The sequence below is a fragment of the Portunus trituberculatus genome, chromosome 40 (assembly GCF_017591435.1).
Source record: "Portunus trituberculatus isolate SZX2019 chromosome 40, ASM1759143v1, whole genome shotgun sequence".
Taxonomy (NCBI): Eukaryota; Metazoa; Arthropoda; class Malacostraca; order Decapoda; family Portunidae; genus Portunus; species Portunus trituberculatus.
Window position 1 is genome coordinate 731,073 of NC_059294.1, and position 16,780 is coordinate 747,852.

The following is a 16,780-nucleotide window of genomic DNA, read 5'->3' on the forward strand; positions in this document are numbered from 1 at the left end:
GTAAGGTTCCAAATGGCAATGATTATTATTTTGAAGGTACAGGGATTTCTCGATTTATGTGAGGGATGCATTCTTGAATGGATCATGTAATGTAAATATTACATAAAGTGAACATAATTACTGAACTAAACTGTGCAGTACATACCAAGTTTGGCATTCAGCTCACATCAAGTTGAAGGATAGGTGTTGTAGGATATCAAACAAATTTATAAAGAATAAGTTAGGTTTTATTATTTCTTACTTGTACATGTTTATATTGAGTTGTACCATTATGCAGCTTTGTTTTGGGTGTGTTGGTATACATCAGCTGTGCTCTACTGATTTCATGCAGAACCAGTTCCTATGGTTTCACCCACCCAAGGAACCAGTTCTTTAAGTACTTCATTATCAATTCCTGCCCACTTTTTGTAACAATGAGCTTGAAGCACGACATGAAAGGACAGCATGTTGTCAGTACACACAGGGAATACCTGGTGGCTGTATCAAAACTAAACCAGCCGCATAACTTGATTTTCTTGATATCGTATTATTCTAAGTAATCTATGTAGCATGAAAAAATTATTAGGCTTTTTACTTCGCATCATTTCCGAAATTGCATATTTTAAACATGCATAAATCAAGAAGTCCCTGTATTTTCAATATTTTCATTAATTGTGCAATTATCTCTTTTTGTGTGCAGTGTTATAGATTTATTTTCAAAAGCAAGAAGCAGCCTTGTTTCTTTAGAAAGTGGAGGTTAAACTGCTTTAATTTATCTATCGTTTCTCTCTTATTTTGTGTGCTATTGTGAGGACTCAGTGTGAAGTAGCTACCCCTGGTGGCTGGCAGCCTGAAATACTTTTCTTTAAAGCTTCCAGTAGTTACCGTATTTTATACCTTATATGATGCCTGAATGAAATTATGTATCAAATACACCTGGTTCATAAGTAGTGAGTGATGATGCTGTCATAGTATTAGCATAGATTATGGTATGGGGAAAATACTGCATGAACAGTACAGTGTCTCATTTAACAGACCAGTCTTTCATAAGACTCATTTTCTAATCATTCTTTGTATGAAATAGCCTTGATTATGATTAATATCGAGAATTAACTAGTCCTGTCTGCTTTAATACTTTTGTGAGGATAACCACAGTACTTCAGAAAAGTCTCAAGAGCACATATCCTTATAAGGTAACCATACAGATTCCTCTCCCTTTTCTATCCTGACCCTATACTTCCAGTTAACTCAGTCTCTTCCTCAATCTCTACTTACCTTTATATATCTTTCACACTTTTCCTCGTCAGGTAACCAAGTCATTTCATTTCAGGGTCGTGCATTTCATTATTTCTATCACTTATTTCTTTCATTACATAGCATCCATCCCATTCAATTCTGGTCACACCAAATATTTAGCAATATTGCCGATACTTGATCACACAAGTAAGTCTAAAACATTTGATTGCACAACTATCTAAGCATGCAGCTTTTCTGATTTTCCCAGACCATCCATCATCTTTCTTTGCTCTTACCACTTTCAATTGTGTACCCACTGTCACCTTTGTAATATTGTGCTCTCCTCACCTTCATTCATACTACTTACTCTATTGCTGCTGCTATTTCCTTTGGAAAAATGTCTGAACATCATATCTTCTTTCTCATCTGTCCGGTCTCATCAGTTTTATCAATCAAGTATGATTAGGTATTTCAAGGTATTTTTGAATAAAGCTTTATTTTCAAGACATTAGGATAAAAAAAAATATTTAATAGGGCAATCATTTGCATTGCCATTGGCTTTATTTTTTATAACTTATGGAAAATATGTACACAAAGATAACGTTCATAATCCTTTAGAGTTTGTATCTCTCAGATGGTTGCTTTAATACAAGTTTTCCTTGAGACCTTGCCATTGGAGCACTTTTTCAATGAACAATGTACTTCCTCCAACAAACATTTGACATATAACACAGTCTAATGGAACTAAACATACCAGTATGGCTTTATGTATACGAGTATCTTCTATTGTTGCTCAAGTGACAAGGCCTCAAGTTTCCATGCATGATAAAATTTCATCAACATTATATACAACACATTGGTACATTCATATTACAAAGTCAATCAGTACTTTTAGTTCCATGCACAGAAGAAACCTAATGCTGTACAATGTAGATTACACAAGGCAGTCACAAAGCACAGCAGTTATAACCTCTGAATACACAGAATTACGCTTAATAATTTCAGACTGGACACCTCCAGCATACAAATTTTCAGATTCTTTCAGTTTTGCATGGCACTAATATCAATTCAGCACCATAAATTTTAATAAATATAAATAGTAATACATATACAAATACCTATAAGATAGCTAACCTCCCATTGAATGGGAATCTTAGCTTTCAATTTAAAGCAGTAATGAGATTGATATTAAAGATGTTTATGTTAACAGAAACTTTCTAAAAGGAGCCAATCTTATGTATTTTTTTCATGATTTGTAAAAATTTTTCTCAATTTACACTGAAAGGTTTATAATATTGAATTTGTCTCCATATCTACAATAAAAGATCTGTAAATTGACTGTAGCTTAATCCACTACACTGGCAACTCAAACTTTACATCAACATTGGCAGCCTTGGCTAGAGTGATGATGTTGGACAGCTTGACGGCCATTTTTGCTGCATCATCAAGGTTGTCACAAGGAAGGATCCTCAGGTTGGACATGGCAATGAGGGCCTTCGCATCATCAACATTAGTTCCCTGTTGGACAAACAATGTCTTTGTTACTACTGCTGGACAGTGGACTTCACTACCATTGTAACTCAGATAGATGTCAAAAATATTAATTTAAATGCATAATTATTTGGTGGAGGCAATGTAGAGCAACAGTGACTAATTTAGAACTATGGTGAACAACTGCATTTTCCAAACATAAGGACTCTGTCAAAGATGTTTAGATATTAAACTGTAATCTAACATTAGTAGGGAACTGTGGTGAGGGACTGTGGTTTGTAAACATACTGTGGAGAGAGAGAGAAGTATTTATGGTGTGTGTCTAGAGGAGTGGTTTTTATTTATTTATTTTTCTTTATGTAGGAGAGGGCCAGCCAAAATTATGGAACAAATGTTTTTATACCTCCCTTTTAAAAGAAACGTCGTAGGAAGGCGGAAATACAAAAGCAGGTAGGAAGTACCAGAGTTTACCAGTGAATGATTGAGTATTGGTTAACTCTTGCTTTAGAGAGTTTGCCAGAATAGGGATGAGAGGAAGAAGAAAGCATTGTGCAGTGAAGCTGCAGAAGGAGGGGAGACATGCAGTTGGCAAGATCAGGAGAACAGTTAGCATGAAAATAGCAATAAAATATAGAGAGATGCAACATTTCAGCAGTGAGAAAGAAGCTGAAGACAGTCAGTCAGAGGGAGGGAGTTGATGGGATGAAAAGCTTCTGATTCCACCGTATCTACTAAAACTGTGGGAAAGATGAAAAAGTGAAGTTATTGAAGATGTTTTTGGCTAGATGCCAGAAGTCACAAGGGGAGTTTGAGTTTGAAAGATTTTGACATTTTCTATTTATGAAGCAGTGTTTGGCAAGTTGAAGAACAGACTTGGCATGATTCCAGGCAGAAATATAAACTGCATGTGATTCAGGAGACGGAAGGCTCAAGTACCTTTTGTGGGCAACCTCTCTATCATGTATAGCACAAGAACAGGCTGTGTTAAAACCAAGGTTTAGGTTGAGAAAAAGAATGAGGAATATACACCTCAATGCCAGACACTATCATCTCTGTTATGCATTCAGCACAAAGAGATGGGTCTCTGACATGGAAACCAGGGGTGTGAAGTCGGATTTTCAAAAGTCCGATTCTGACTCCAGTAAATTTAAAAATGTTGCGACTCCGACTCCAGGAACAACAATATAGTCTATTTTTTTTTTACATCAGGGATGGTGGCCAAGGGAAAAGATTAAGCAAAATGCCCGATAGTTGCCACACCCAAAAAAAGACGAAAGTTAAGAGAATCAATACTTACATATTTTCGAGTCAATCCATAATAAAAGTGTACTTAACGATTATATAATTATCATAAATTAATAAAAATTATATATGTAGTGCTTGATTGGACACATTCTCCACAAAGTCAATTTCTCCCAATTTGTAGAAATCTCCAATCTCCATGAAGTGGAATCTTTACTCGAAAATTTATCACGCAAAGGAGTTGGAGTCACTCATATTTTTACCGACTCCGACTCTGACTCTGACTCCGGCCAAAAGTAGCCGACTCCTCGACTCTGACTCCACACCCCTGATGGAAACGGTAATCATTCCAGGGAAAAGCAACATAATACCTCCTCAGGTCCATCCCAAATGGCAGAGGTAAAATACCAGAGGCACATCTGCTTTGGAGAATCCTGAGGAGGGATTGGAGAAATAGGACAAGATACAGAAATGAGATTGTGATCAGAGGAGTCCAACGGAGATGATACAGTGACAGCATAAGCTGAAGAATTAGAGGTGAGGAAGAGATCAAGAATGTTGGGCGTGTCTCCAAGATGGTCAGGAATATGAATAGGGTGTTGCACCAGTTGCTCTAGGTCATGGAGGATAGCAAAGTTAAAGGCTAGTTCACCAGGATGTGAAGGGAGAGGAAAGTCAAAGCTGGTGGTGAACATTGAAACCTCCAAGAATGGAAATCTCTGCAAAAGGGGTAGAGGGACAGAATATGGTCCACTTTGGAAGTTAAATCTTCAAAGAATTTACTATCATCAGAGGAGTTATGGAAGTGATAGACAGCACAGATTAATTTAGGTAGAGAATGACTATTAAGTTGAAGCCAGATGATGGAAAATTTGCAAGCGTGGGCACAAGAGCAAGTTAAGTCATTGCACACATCCAGCTTTGGAACAAAAATGAGAATAGAAAAAGTAGGAGGGAACAGAGAAGGGGCTACAGTACTATCAGTTGCCTCAGACAGCTGTGCTTCAGTAAGGAAAAGATGAGGTTTAGTAGAGGAGAGGTGGTGTTCCATAGATTGAAAATTAGAGCTAAGACTGCAAATGTTGCAGAAGTTAATGAAGATAAAGTTAAGAAAGGTGTCAAGACATTTGGGGTTGTTATCAAGAGAGGAGTCTGACCTAGGGACATTTCTGGTCCCCTACCCAAAAGGGACTCTGAGGCTGGGTTTGGAGTCGCCATTTTTTACTTTGAGTTTTAAGTGAAGGGTGCATGAGTGGTAAGTGCATGTAGTTTTATGTGAAGAAGGAGAGTTGTCTTTAGAGGGCAAGCTGTGACTGTCCCCTTGAGTTGTGAGACACAAAGGGAAGCATTCAATGAGATCACAACTAGCTTTAATGGAAGGTTCACAGCATCCCCTGAACTAGTGCTATTAGACCACACTGGGAGTAAATTATCGTTTCGGTAAGTGTCTACTACCTCCTCCAGTGTGTGTGTGTTCATCTGTAAGATACATCTTCCTAGGACCCTTAATAAACCTTTAACAAACCTCCCCTACTTCCTTACCTGGAGACGCAAGACAATAGGTATCTTAAGGCTGAGTTCCTCGGCAGCTGCTATGACACCTTGAGCAATGACATCACAACGCATGATTCCTCCGAAGATGTTCACCAAGATTGCATGTACCTGCAAAGCAAAGATATGATAGAGCTCCATACATAGCAAGTGTTATCTCCACACGCCACACACATTCATTGCCTATAGCAGAGGTTCTAAACCTTTTTCTCATTAGTAACCCCCTGAGTTATAAGACTAACTACCAAATCCCAGTAATCTGACATCAAACAGAATATTATTAGATCAGCCATCAAAGTACCCCTGGAAATCTTGTGAACTCTACGAGGTTTGCAAACCCTATGTTGAGAACCCCTGGAAAGCTACCGACATACTCCTGGTATACAAGACTATAAATAGCCTACGATTTTGCCCCATTTAGTAATCTTAACTGACTTCTTAATCTGATAAAAATAAAGACACTACCAGAAATATTCTTACAGATCATATAACATGCTTGTAATCTTCACCTCACATTCAGAAATAATGCTACAATACCACAGAGAAACTAGTGAAGAGAGGCTCCCAGTAAAAAGAGTAACCAGCACTCCTAGATATTGTGGATGTTATCAAAGGAGCCACAAAATTTATGGATATCAGCACCATTACTATTACTAGTGCCAGATAGAGGTAATGGCAAATACGATGCCATATAAATACTGGTTCATGCCCAAATCATACATTAGGATCTGTAGTGATGATCTTGAAGGCTTCCTTGACTTGCTCTGCTGTGGCTCCACCTCCAACATCCAGGAAATTGGCTGGAGATCCTCCATGTAGCTTGATGATGTCCATGGTGGCCATGGCCAGGCCAGCACCATTCACAAGACATCCAATGCTGCCTGAAAACAGTTTTGATCATGAAAACTAAAGAACATTGTGACATGGTATAGGATTCATAAATGAATATTAAGTTTCCACTATCAGAAGTGCTTCACCAAGCAATAATCTTTGTGTTCAAGAGCTCAACCTCAAGGGAGCTCCATTGCACACTCAGATTCGGCCTTTTGTTTGTCATCATGTGTGGAGGAAAAGACAGTTTTATGAACAAGAAATATACGGTACTCCAACAGGAGGGTGACATGGAAACTGAGTTTCCAGCCTTATAAATATGACTTAAAACACAATGTCCTGACACAAGTTCACATCCAGGATCAGCACAATGAAACCTGTGTAAAAAAGTGTAAACTAAAATCCATCATCAAATCACCATGCAGCCGATCTTAATGACATGGTCTAACCACACCCCTCTCTAACATCAACAATCACATGTTTTACCAGATAAAGGAGTACTGTAATAAGGGCAAGAACCATTTAATTTTGTTTATTATTCTTGTGTTGGTTCTTGCAGCAGCTAGTTGGTATGTGAATGAGGATCCACACTTAATAAATAAATCACATACTGAGAAAAAGTAAGCTAGCCTCTAACTTTAAACATTACTGTCATTACTGACCATCTAGAGCAATGTAGTTCAGGTTGTATCTTGACGCTTCCACTTCCTTTGCATCTTCTTGTGACCAATCACGCTCAGCAAATATCTCCTTTTGACGGAACTCTGCATTGTCGTCAAACTTCATCTTCGCATCCAGAGCATACACTGAATGAAAATTACCATTGTAACAAATGTATGGATGCACATCATAAAAGATATAACCCATTAAACTCTCTCTCTCTCACTCTCATCTAGCTAAACACACATCAACCAGCCATGCGAATTCTTATTTTCTTATCAATACTAAAAGTTCACAGTGATATACAAGTGAGGTTCATTATGCAACAATTAATCAAAATAACATGTACAAGCTGAACCATTCAGTAAGTGTCTACTCCAGGTAGATTGGAAGGATGCAACTCCTTGGTTTTTTGTCAAAAGAAAGTGGCAAGTTACATGATTATGTCTCCACTCAACTCAGGATTGAACCCCAGGACATCTCAGGTATTTGAGCAAACTGACTCCTAAGACACTGAGTAATTAAAAGACAAAATACAATGTTGTGAGAAACATGTTACAAGACCATACAGTGTTCACCATGACACTTATCTTCTATATGAATAGGCAGTCTCATAATGAATAATAAAGACACCCGGTATGAAAAATATGAAAGCTGGCACACAATCTTACAGTTTGAGCCTATCAGCCACACCACACATGGCTAAGAAACCAAAGACAATTCCTAAGCCTTGAAGGTACAGTATGTAGTTCAAATATACAACAATAGCTATAAAGCAAGAAGCCACACTCACCCTTGCCATAAGTGTCTTCAGCATATGGGTTGATCTCAATCATGGATGCATCGTTGTTGATAAAAGCTGCATACAAAGACTTGATCACGGCAACTGTCTCTTCCATACGGGACTCCAGGCCGAGCTGTCTCGCCAAGTCCTCTGCCTTCTCATCTGTCACTCCTGTTGATAGATTTCAAGGCTATCTTTATTTCTACATGAGCTACAAGAATTAGCAATTATACTAAAAAAAAGCCAACTACAAACTCTATAAAAATTCTAAAGAATAATTAAAGATATGATTCACAACCTTAAATAACAAACATCTGAGAGAGAGAGAGAGAGAGAGAGAGAGAGAGAGAGAGAGAGAGAGAGAGAGAGAGAGAGAGAGAGAGAGAGAGAGAGAGAGAGAGAATCCATTTAAGACCCTGTAAGAAATACATTGTGATTACCTTCTGAAATATCAATGGGGACCTTAATGATGGCTTCAGGACTCTCTTCAGCCACTTCCTCAATGTTGATGCCTCCTTGTGCTGATGCAATGATGAGTGGACCCTGAAATTCAACAATAATGAACACTTACACAGGTAAGTAAAGAAAATTCTCATACGGATCAGGTTACAGGTAAAAACAAGCAGTGATCTAATAATTACCTGCCTCTGTGGAGTATTTTCAAATTGATGATGTGATGCTGCCCCTCATGTCAATAAATAGGGGGTTGGAAAATGCCATGGGTTCACAGATGAAGAAATATCTTATTCTAAATCAAAACTGCCTTCAAACTATTCTTGCCATCTTTATGTTGCCTTTGATGAATAAAAAAAGAAGAAATAAAATAAGATAAAACAAATAAATAAAAAAAAATAAATAAATAAATAAACAAAAAATAAAAAGAATACAAAAATCCACAGACCTGCAAAAGAGTCCATAAGAAGAAGACTTACAGCAAAGGAGCGCTCCATCATGATTGCCATGTAGAACTCCCGACGAGGAAACTTTCGCTCACACACCATCACTTTGCCGCACGGGATGCCCTTCTCTCCCGTCTGCTTGGTCACCAGCATGTCACCAATCATCTTGGAGGCCACTTCACCTGCCTCCTCTGCCCTGTGCATTCATCAACCTCTTTTTTAGTACCTCTTTACATCTGAACACAAAGTAATGAATATGCAGGACTTATGCATTATTCCAGCCATGACATCACAGGAAGCACAACTCGCCCACAACAACCATCACTAACTTACGAGTAGACGAGTTTGACACCACCCTTGAAGCCACCCTTGAAATTGCCTTTGCCACGACCTCCAGTCAGCACCTGTGCCTTCACTACCACATCTGTTGAGTCCAGTTTGTTGGCAATTTCCACAGCTTCCTCAGGGGTGTGAGCCACACCAAACCCTGGCACAGGAATGCCAGCACGTTTGAGCAGAGTGAAGCTCACATGTTCATGGACATTAAGGTCACGGCGCTGCTGGTGCTGCCCTCCCCATGCTGTACACCCAATAGCCTGTCAACAACAAAATATTTAGTAATAATGCCACAAAAAAAAATCTAATCTGTAAAAGTAAAGATCATTTTTTATCATGTAAGAAGAGATGTTGCACAGCTGCACCAGCTCTCTCCAGTTCAAAAAATGAAAACTTCAAAAAGCTCTGAATAGCCCAGCTCGCCAAAAAACATACTAACTATTTAATAAGCCTATACGGCAAGGACAACAAAATATTTAAAGAAAAAACACACTGAAGTGCCAGTTCCAGAACAAATGTCAAATATAAAAATCAAACAATAAATTATAGTTTTGAAATCTCTTTCCTGAAATAATTCAAGCCACAGGAAGGAGGAAATATAGAAGCAGACAGGGAATTCCAAAGAAAGGGATGACTGATTCAGAATAAGGACTAAATTCTTGAATTAGAAAGGTGGACAAAATAAGTGCAAGAAAGTAGAACATCTTGTGCAGCAAGGTTACAGGAGGAAAGAAGGCATGCAGTTGGCAAGTGCAGTTAGTATGAAAATCGTGGTAGAAGAGAGCACAGAGAAACCTGAAATTTTTGAGGGATCAGAAGTCATGCATTTTGTGGCTTTCTTGTGTGAGTGGTGAAGGGTTCAACAACTACGAAAAGACTTGGGAAAGGATAAGGTAATACTTATTATAAGTGTAGGGCAAGAAGTTTGGTTAAGATCACTGATGAATAGGAAAAGAGCCACGAAAAGATGAAATTTAAGGCACGTTTACGAGTCAATATGTGAGTGGCAATGCTAACCGTTAGAGGTATCAGGTAAATTTTGGTGCCTTGTCGGTAGAACTGCTACCAGCAAAACAAGACTGATACGTTGGTGATATCCAGCCGCCAGCAGCTTTGTTTACATTGTGACGTCACACAAGAAGCTTTGAACATGTGTCTAGAGGCAGAAAAGACGTTGAAGCTAGTGAGGGACAAACAGCTTGTCTGGGATCCAAAACATTGGTTATACAGCAAGAAAAGCTTTTGTAGAATTACTTTTGATGAGATGGCTGTCACTCTCCAAGGACTGTTTCCTTCTCAGCAGTGTCTTCTTGTAGGTGGATACTTGTAATGGTTTAATTTGATTGCACTTGTGCATAGTCTATTTAAGAAGACATTTTGTTGGGTAACTGTTCATTTACATTCATTTCCCGCCAAACTAGCTGATACTTCCCAGCCACTATATGTGAACACACTCTGGCTACAAGGGCTTTGTCGATACTTCAAACAGGTACCACTGCCATCTGCATATTGACATGTGTGAGACTGCCCTTAGTATGGGAGAGGTAGTATTCTATAGTATTCTACCTTGGCCACTGGGACAGACGCAGGGTGCCAGGGCTCTACTCACAGCAGCAAAGAAGGAACAGGTACTGAGCCATCTACACCTGGAAGATCCTGGACGGATAGGCACTACCTAAACCTGCACCCTTTGGCACTTGCACTGCAGCCAATGCCTTACACACCAAGAGCAGTGATCATAAATGCATAAGATCCAGCCTGCCAACCCAAACCAGACCAGGACTCTACTGGCATCAAGCATGACCCATGAGGGGCCACACTTCTTCAATGCCCTGCCCAAGGAAGTAAAAAGCATCGCTAGAAGCCAGCAGGATAAATTCAAGTCTGGCCTGGACAAATTCCTGTGGTCAGTGCCAGATGAGTCCCCAGTGCCAGGTTATGTAGCTAAATGCCAAACTTTTATATATATATATATATATATATATATATATATATATATATATATATATATATATATATATATACCATGTGGGCATTTCACGGGAGTTTTTGGGCTAAAGGGGATACCTTTTCGGGTATCTCCTATCTCAAAGCCCACCCGCTAGGAAACCGTTACCCCAAGTAAGGAAACCCAACCTACACTTGGACCATGGACAGGATTAGGATCAGTGCGCTTGGAGACCCCTCGGACCCCAAAGCATGCATGGTTCCACTGTACCACGGCAGCCATACTGGATCAAATGGCCCAAAGAGCTACAAAGCAAGGTAGCACTACAAGGTCTGACAGCAGTGATGGACCATCATGCCTGTGGGGCAAGGCCTCTAAACATCACTGTCCTAATAAAGACGTCCATCCAGCTGTCCTCATTTCCCAGCTCTTTCACTCAGCTGACAGGACATGGGAATGAAAATATGACAACCTAAATTAACCTAACCCTAACTTTAACCTAATCTAATCTAACCTAACTGAAGCAACAAACACCACTGATTGTCTTCTTCAGAACCCCTCCCCTGGTTAACTCACCTGGTTGGCTACCCTTTAGCACTTTGTACTACATTGTTGGAGGTACTGGAGAAAAGTAAGGGCAGCACAGTTCAAAAGGTACGCCAGTCAACTAGTTACTAGCATGACAACAGAACAATTACGAGGCATAAAAAGACTGAGTTGTGTACCTTTATGAAACATGGAGAAAAATTCAAATGATTATTAATGTTAGTGAAGTTAGCTATGAGCAATACAACAAAGAAACATTGAAAAGACTTTTACGAAAGTGTAAGTTGTAAGAGAAGTAAAGAAATAGGATAACTAGTCAGGGAATTTGTAAAGAAGTGGACCTAGAATATGATGCAAAGCTGATTTGTATGAGGTGATAGATTTTTGTGCCACAACTTCGTCTGGTAGGGAGTTCCATATACTGGCGCACCGTAGTGAGAAGAATCTCCTCCTGGCCTCTATTGAACTGTGGGTGATCTGAATTTTGAATCTGTGTCCTCTTGTACCTTGAGAAGGTGCCATGGTAAATATTTCCTCAGGCGAGATACCACACTCTTTGTGGAAAATTTTCCAGTATTTGAGGAGGTCAGCACGCAGCAGTCGCCCCTGGACTGAGTATAGGTCTAATATTCTGAGTCGCTCACCATATGGTACCTCAGACAGGCCCTCAATGTGGCGAGTCCAGGTTCTTTGTACTGATTCCAGCAGATGAAGGTCTCCCGAGAAGCCTGTGTTCCACACACAGGAGGCATATTCTAGAATTGGTCGTATGTGAGTTTTGTAGAGAGTGATCATGAAGTCTTGGGATCTGCAGAGGGTGCTTTTGAGAAAATTTGCCGACATTCCAGAGGCTTTGTTGGCAGTAGACCGAATGTGGTGATGGAATCTGAGACTGGAGTCTACTAGGACACCAAGGTCCTTGTGTTGGTCTACCATGGTGATGGGGAGTCCTTGGAGCGAATACTCTGACAACGCACCTATGTGTTGCCAAGGCACTGTACCACGTTGTAGCCTTAACACTACACACTTGTCCTTATTGAGGTCAAGACCCCAAGAGGAAGCAACATCACAAATCTTATTTATGTCATGCTGACAGGACGAAGTTCCAAGGGCCAGTGATAGGGGGGTAGATGGGCTGTACTTCAAGTAAATCTTTAAGTCATCGGCAAAGATTTTACAGTTGTTCTGTATCGTGGATGGCAGGTGGTTAACATACAGTAGGAAAAGTAAGGGTCCCAGTACCGAGCCCTGAGGTACACCACTCTTTACATCCCTGTAGCTGCTTTTAACACCTGCAACAGATACTCTCATGGATCTACCAAGTAGGAAAGAGCAAACCCAGCTTAACAGGTTGCCGGTGATACCAATGCTATGGAGTTTTTGGAGTAGCACTGAGTGGTTAATCACGTCAAAGGCTTTAGAGAAGTCAAATAGAATAACATCAACTAGTACATTTCCAGTGTCAAGTCCAGATGAGACAAAGTTGTAAGTAAGCAATAGTTGATCATCAGCTGTTCTACTGCGCCAAAAGCCAAACTGGTTGGGAGAGAGTAAAGCATTATGTTCAAGAAATGCATAAATGTGTTCGGCCACAATCCTTTCTAATGTCTTACAGCAGACTGAGGTTAGACTTATGGGTCTGTAGTTTAGAGGAGCAGAGCGAGATCCCTTTTTGAAGATAGGTCGAACATCGGAGACTTTCCAAATGTCAGGGATGACGCCATCAGTTAGGCTAGTTGAGAAAATGATAAATATGGGATAAGCAAGAGAGGGACAAGAATTAAGAAGTCTGGGATGTAGGTTGTCTGGTCCCATACTTGAGTTGGAGTCAAGAGATTCAAGGCCTTTACACAATGCAGAGTAAGTAATATTTACATTGTCAAGGGTGCCCTGGAACATCTGGTGGGGAAAAGGATTTGGGCAGCTGTCTTTGAAGACAGAGGAGAAACTGTTCATAAAAATTTCGGCCATGGCACCACAATCTTCTACTAGTGAACCATCAGGATGTGATAGGGGGCCCACGGAGGGAGCGCCTACTTTTTTGTTACGAATGTACTGATGAAAGGCTTTTGGATTTCTTTTAAGCTTATCCATGAGAGTCCTTTCATAAGCTATCTGGGAGTAGATAAAGTGGTTTCTGTATTGTCGATTGATAATGTTGTAGTTTTCCAAGGCCTGAGTGCATTGTTGGGAGTGGCACCCATAGAATCTTCTGGTAGACTTGAACAGCTGCCAGGCTGTTGTTCTGTTTTTCTTTAAAGCAGTAGGAGGGGAGAGCTTGGACTAAGCTGCTTGCATAGAGGAATATAAGAGTCTATGAGAGGAGTGAGGATTTGCAAAAGTCTAATGAACTTTGCATCTACTGAGAGATGGCAAAACTTATAGTCCCAGTCAACCTGTGATACGTGATTATCTATTATTTTGTACTTTCCTCTTTCCCAGGCTCTCTTTTTTAATGCAAACGTTGCCATCTTGAGAAATGTTGAATGTGAAATGGTAGGTGAACCTGATCGGGACATGTCCACAACCAGGTAGGGGGCAGAGCGACTCAACACTCCCTATTCTGTCTGTTTCCGTAGACAAAATTAAATCAAGGGTGTTTCCGGAGGGTGTAAAAATGGGAAAGTCAACCCACTGATGGAGGCCAATAGTGTTAAAGCAATTTGTAAAAGCTAGAGTTAGAGGATCATAGTCTTGGAATAAGGCATCTTCATTAGACCAATCAATAGCTGGCAAGTTGAAATCACCCAGTATAAGAACTTCCTTGCCTGTGCAAAACTGTTCTAGGAGATTAATCAATGCTGTATTGTCATTTTGAGTATTTGACGGTGGTCGGTATACAACAATTATGTAACATCTGATGAAATTAGGTGCACTATGTGAGTATTGGGACAGTTGCTATCAATGGAAATGAAGGGTATGTTGTCTCTAATGTAGAAACATACGCCATGTTTTCGGACATCTCCAACAACGTCAGTGCGGGCTATTGGATGATACCCTTGGACAGACAGGAAAGAGTTAGGAATGCTTGGTAGGAGCCAGGACTCTGTAATTGCCATAATTTCTATATCACAGTCAAGCAGGAGATCAGTTACTTCGTTAACCTTATTTACTAAACTATTTACATTGCACAGACCCACTTTAAGCGTAAGATATTTTTCGAAAGTTGGTCGTTTGTTTGTTTGGTTCACTCAGTGTAAAAATTGAGAAGAGACTGCTCGGTCAGTCCTCCTAACTAGCAGCATGGTTAGGTCAAGTTAAAGTTTTTAATTTTCATATTTTCATTCCCATATTCCAGCTGAGAGAAAGAGCTGTGAAGGGTAAGCCGGGCAACGAGAACTGCTAGGGGATGTCTATAATAGGACAGTGCCAGGCCTCTAAACTAAACCAAGTAACTAGGTACTTCCCTTGCACTTTACGAACATATACAGTCAGTCAGGGAAAGCAGAGGAAATATAGAGCCGGGGAGTGAGATCTTTCCCTGTGTAGTGGCAGTGACTGGCTAAATGTTGCGGACGTGAATTAGTGTGACTAGGGCAGCCAACACTCAGGATTAAGATGAACTTCAAAACATATAATGAATAAAATGTGTCGTTAAAATAGACCTAATCAAAAAACTTAATTAAATCAATGCGATCTGCTTGGTATGCACCACACTCGAGTTGCTCGGTTCCTGCACCCCGCACTGCTTGGTGACGGGAAGCTGTGACAAGTGATGATATTCGCACCAATCTTGATAACTCCACAAAAGTAATACCGAGGCAGAGAAAGTCACCATTCGTTCTGCCGCTGTTCCTGGTTCGCTGCCTCACCACGCCGCCCCCACACTACCCACCGCGCTGCTCAACACCTACCACTTACATAACACACACAGTCACCTCACCTGTGGGCCTCGTCGGGCCAAAATCCTCTCGGCAGAAAGAGCTGCCCGGTACAACGCCGCCGCCATGTTGTCCCTCGATCAGCTGAGTCGCGCCACCACCCCGCCGCCGCCGCCGCCGCCGGCCAGAGCGCAGATACTAGTCAAATGAGCCTCTCTATTACATAGATCCTTCCACTATCTACGCTAAAATAAATATATGGTTTTTATATTTATTTTAACTCAATATGTTGATTCTTGTATGGTTCAGTGGGAAGTCATTATAAATGGTGAGACTGCAAGTATGTCACTTCCACGGCCTGTTCATGTTCTCCAACTTCTCTTCTACCGTAAATAAATGACATACTTATAGGGACATCCTGTAGGGAACGTATTTGTGCTATGACATCTGACAAACCTTTGAAATAACAGTAAACATTGACAAAGGCAGACTTGAAGAGCTGAGGTATCTGAGAATGCGACCATCCACAGAACAGATTGTTTGAAATCTGATACTGGAGTAATTTGGCGATTTATGTGAAACGTGTATATCAAATTTCGAAGTAAAGTCAATATGGGAGTATTTATAGTAACTATCTTGACTACTTCTTGAAAATATGGGAAGGGATAGTCTTGAGAAACTGCAGACACAAATTGCATGGTAAATGCAGGTATTACATTTATTGGATACACCAAAAACATCAAGGGCACACACAAAATTCTTGTTTGTTTGAACGAGAACAATTTCTAACCAGACAGTTATTTGGTAATGAAGCTACATTCTCCAGCTTACCTGTCTGTCTGACAACTTCGTCCGCCAATAGAAAAGCTAAATTAAAACTTGTTGAATAAAAACATCTCATTTACCTTGAGTATCACACACACAGACACACACACACACACACACACACACCGTCACCAAACGTTAGTAAGCTATACTATACTATAATACTATACTATAATACTATAATATATCCATCCCATCAACCAGCCACACACACACTAATGTCACTAAACCATCCTTTCATTATTTTTATTCATAATGTTGGAGGAGGATAGGTCAAGGGCAACAAAACAGCAATAAAGAAAAAGACCCATTAAGGTGCCGGGCTATATACATACGCACCTGATAGCAATTACGACCAAACCTTTGCGTACAATCATCCACATACGTATACATACTCACGCACCAACACTAAAAGTCAACAATCCCTCACATGACCATGACATGTGTCACAATACCTTATGATTTAACTTAATCGATACTAGCAGGCATCAATTTGTCCTAGCGAAAACGTAGTGAGCCCCGCGGCTGCGCCTTGCTAGTTGCTTAGTCAAGTAAAGGAACAGAGCAGTACTCTACTACTGAACTGGTGCCTGTCACTTTTAACCCATCAAGTGTTATAGGTATGGAGGAC

General features: G+C 40.2%; 1 protein-coding gene across 1 annotated transcript; it reads right to left on the reverse strand.

Moving 5' to 3' along the window:
* Window positions 1-1,741: 1,741 nt before the first annotated feature.
* LOC123515946 (succinate--CoA ligase [ADP-forming] subunit beta, mitochondrial-like) lies at window positions 1,742-15,545 on the reverse strand. The gene is made up of 9 exons (XM_045274880.1): window positions 15,387-15,545; window positions 9,007-9,269; window positions 8,707-8,869; window positions 8,215-8,317; window positions 7,784-7,945; window positions 6,993-7,136; window positions 6,220-6,380; window positions 5,491-5,610; window positions 1,742-2,733 (listed from the first exon to the last, which is right to left on the reverse strand). Exons 1-9 carry the CDS (start codon window positions 15,450-15,452, stop codon window positions 2,569-2,571), a joined length of 1,347 nt encoding a protein of 448 aa, XP_045130815.1. The 5' UTR covers window positions 15,453-15,545; the 3' UTR covers window positions 1,742-2,568.
* Between the last annotated feature and the right edge of the window lie 1,235 nt (window positions 15,546-16,780).

Bases quoted from the DNA above. Each gene is read 5' to 3' on its own strand.
- LOC123515946 (XM_045274880.1), bottom strand. From the start codon at position 15,452: ATGGCGGCGGCGTTGTACCGGGCAGCTCTTTCTGCCGAGAGGATTTTG. The intron at 8,318-8,706 runs GTAAGTCTTCTT...GTTGAATTTCAG, and splicing joins TGATGGAGCGCTCCTTTGCT to GGTCCACTCATCATTGCATC. The intron at 2,734-5,490 runs GTAAGGAAGTAG...TTTGTCCAACAG, and splicing joins CTATTGTCTTGCGTCTCCAG to GGAACTAATGTTGATGATGC.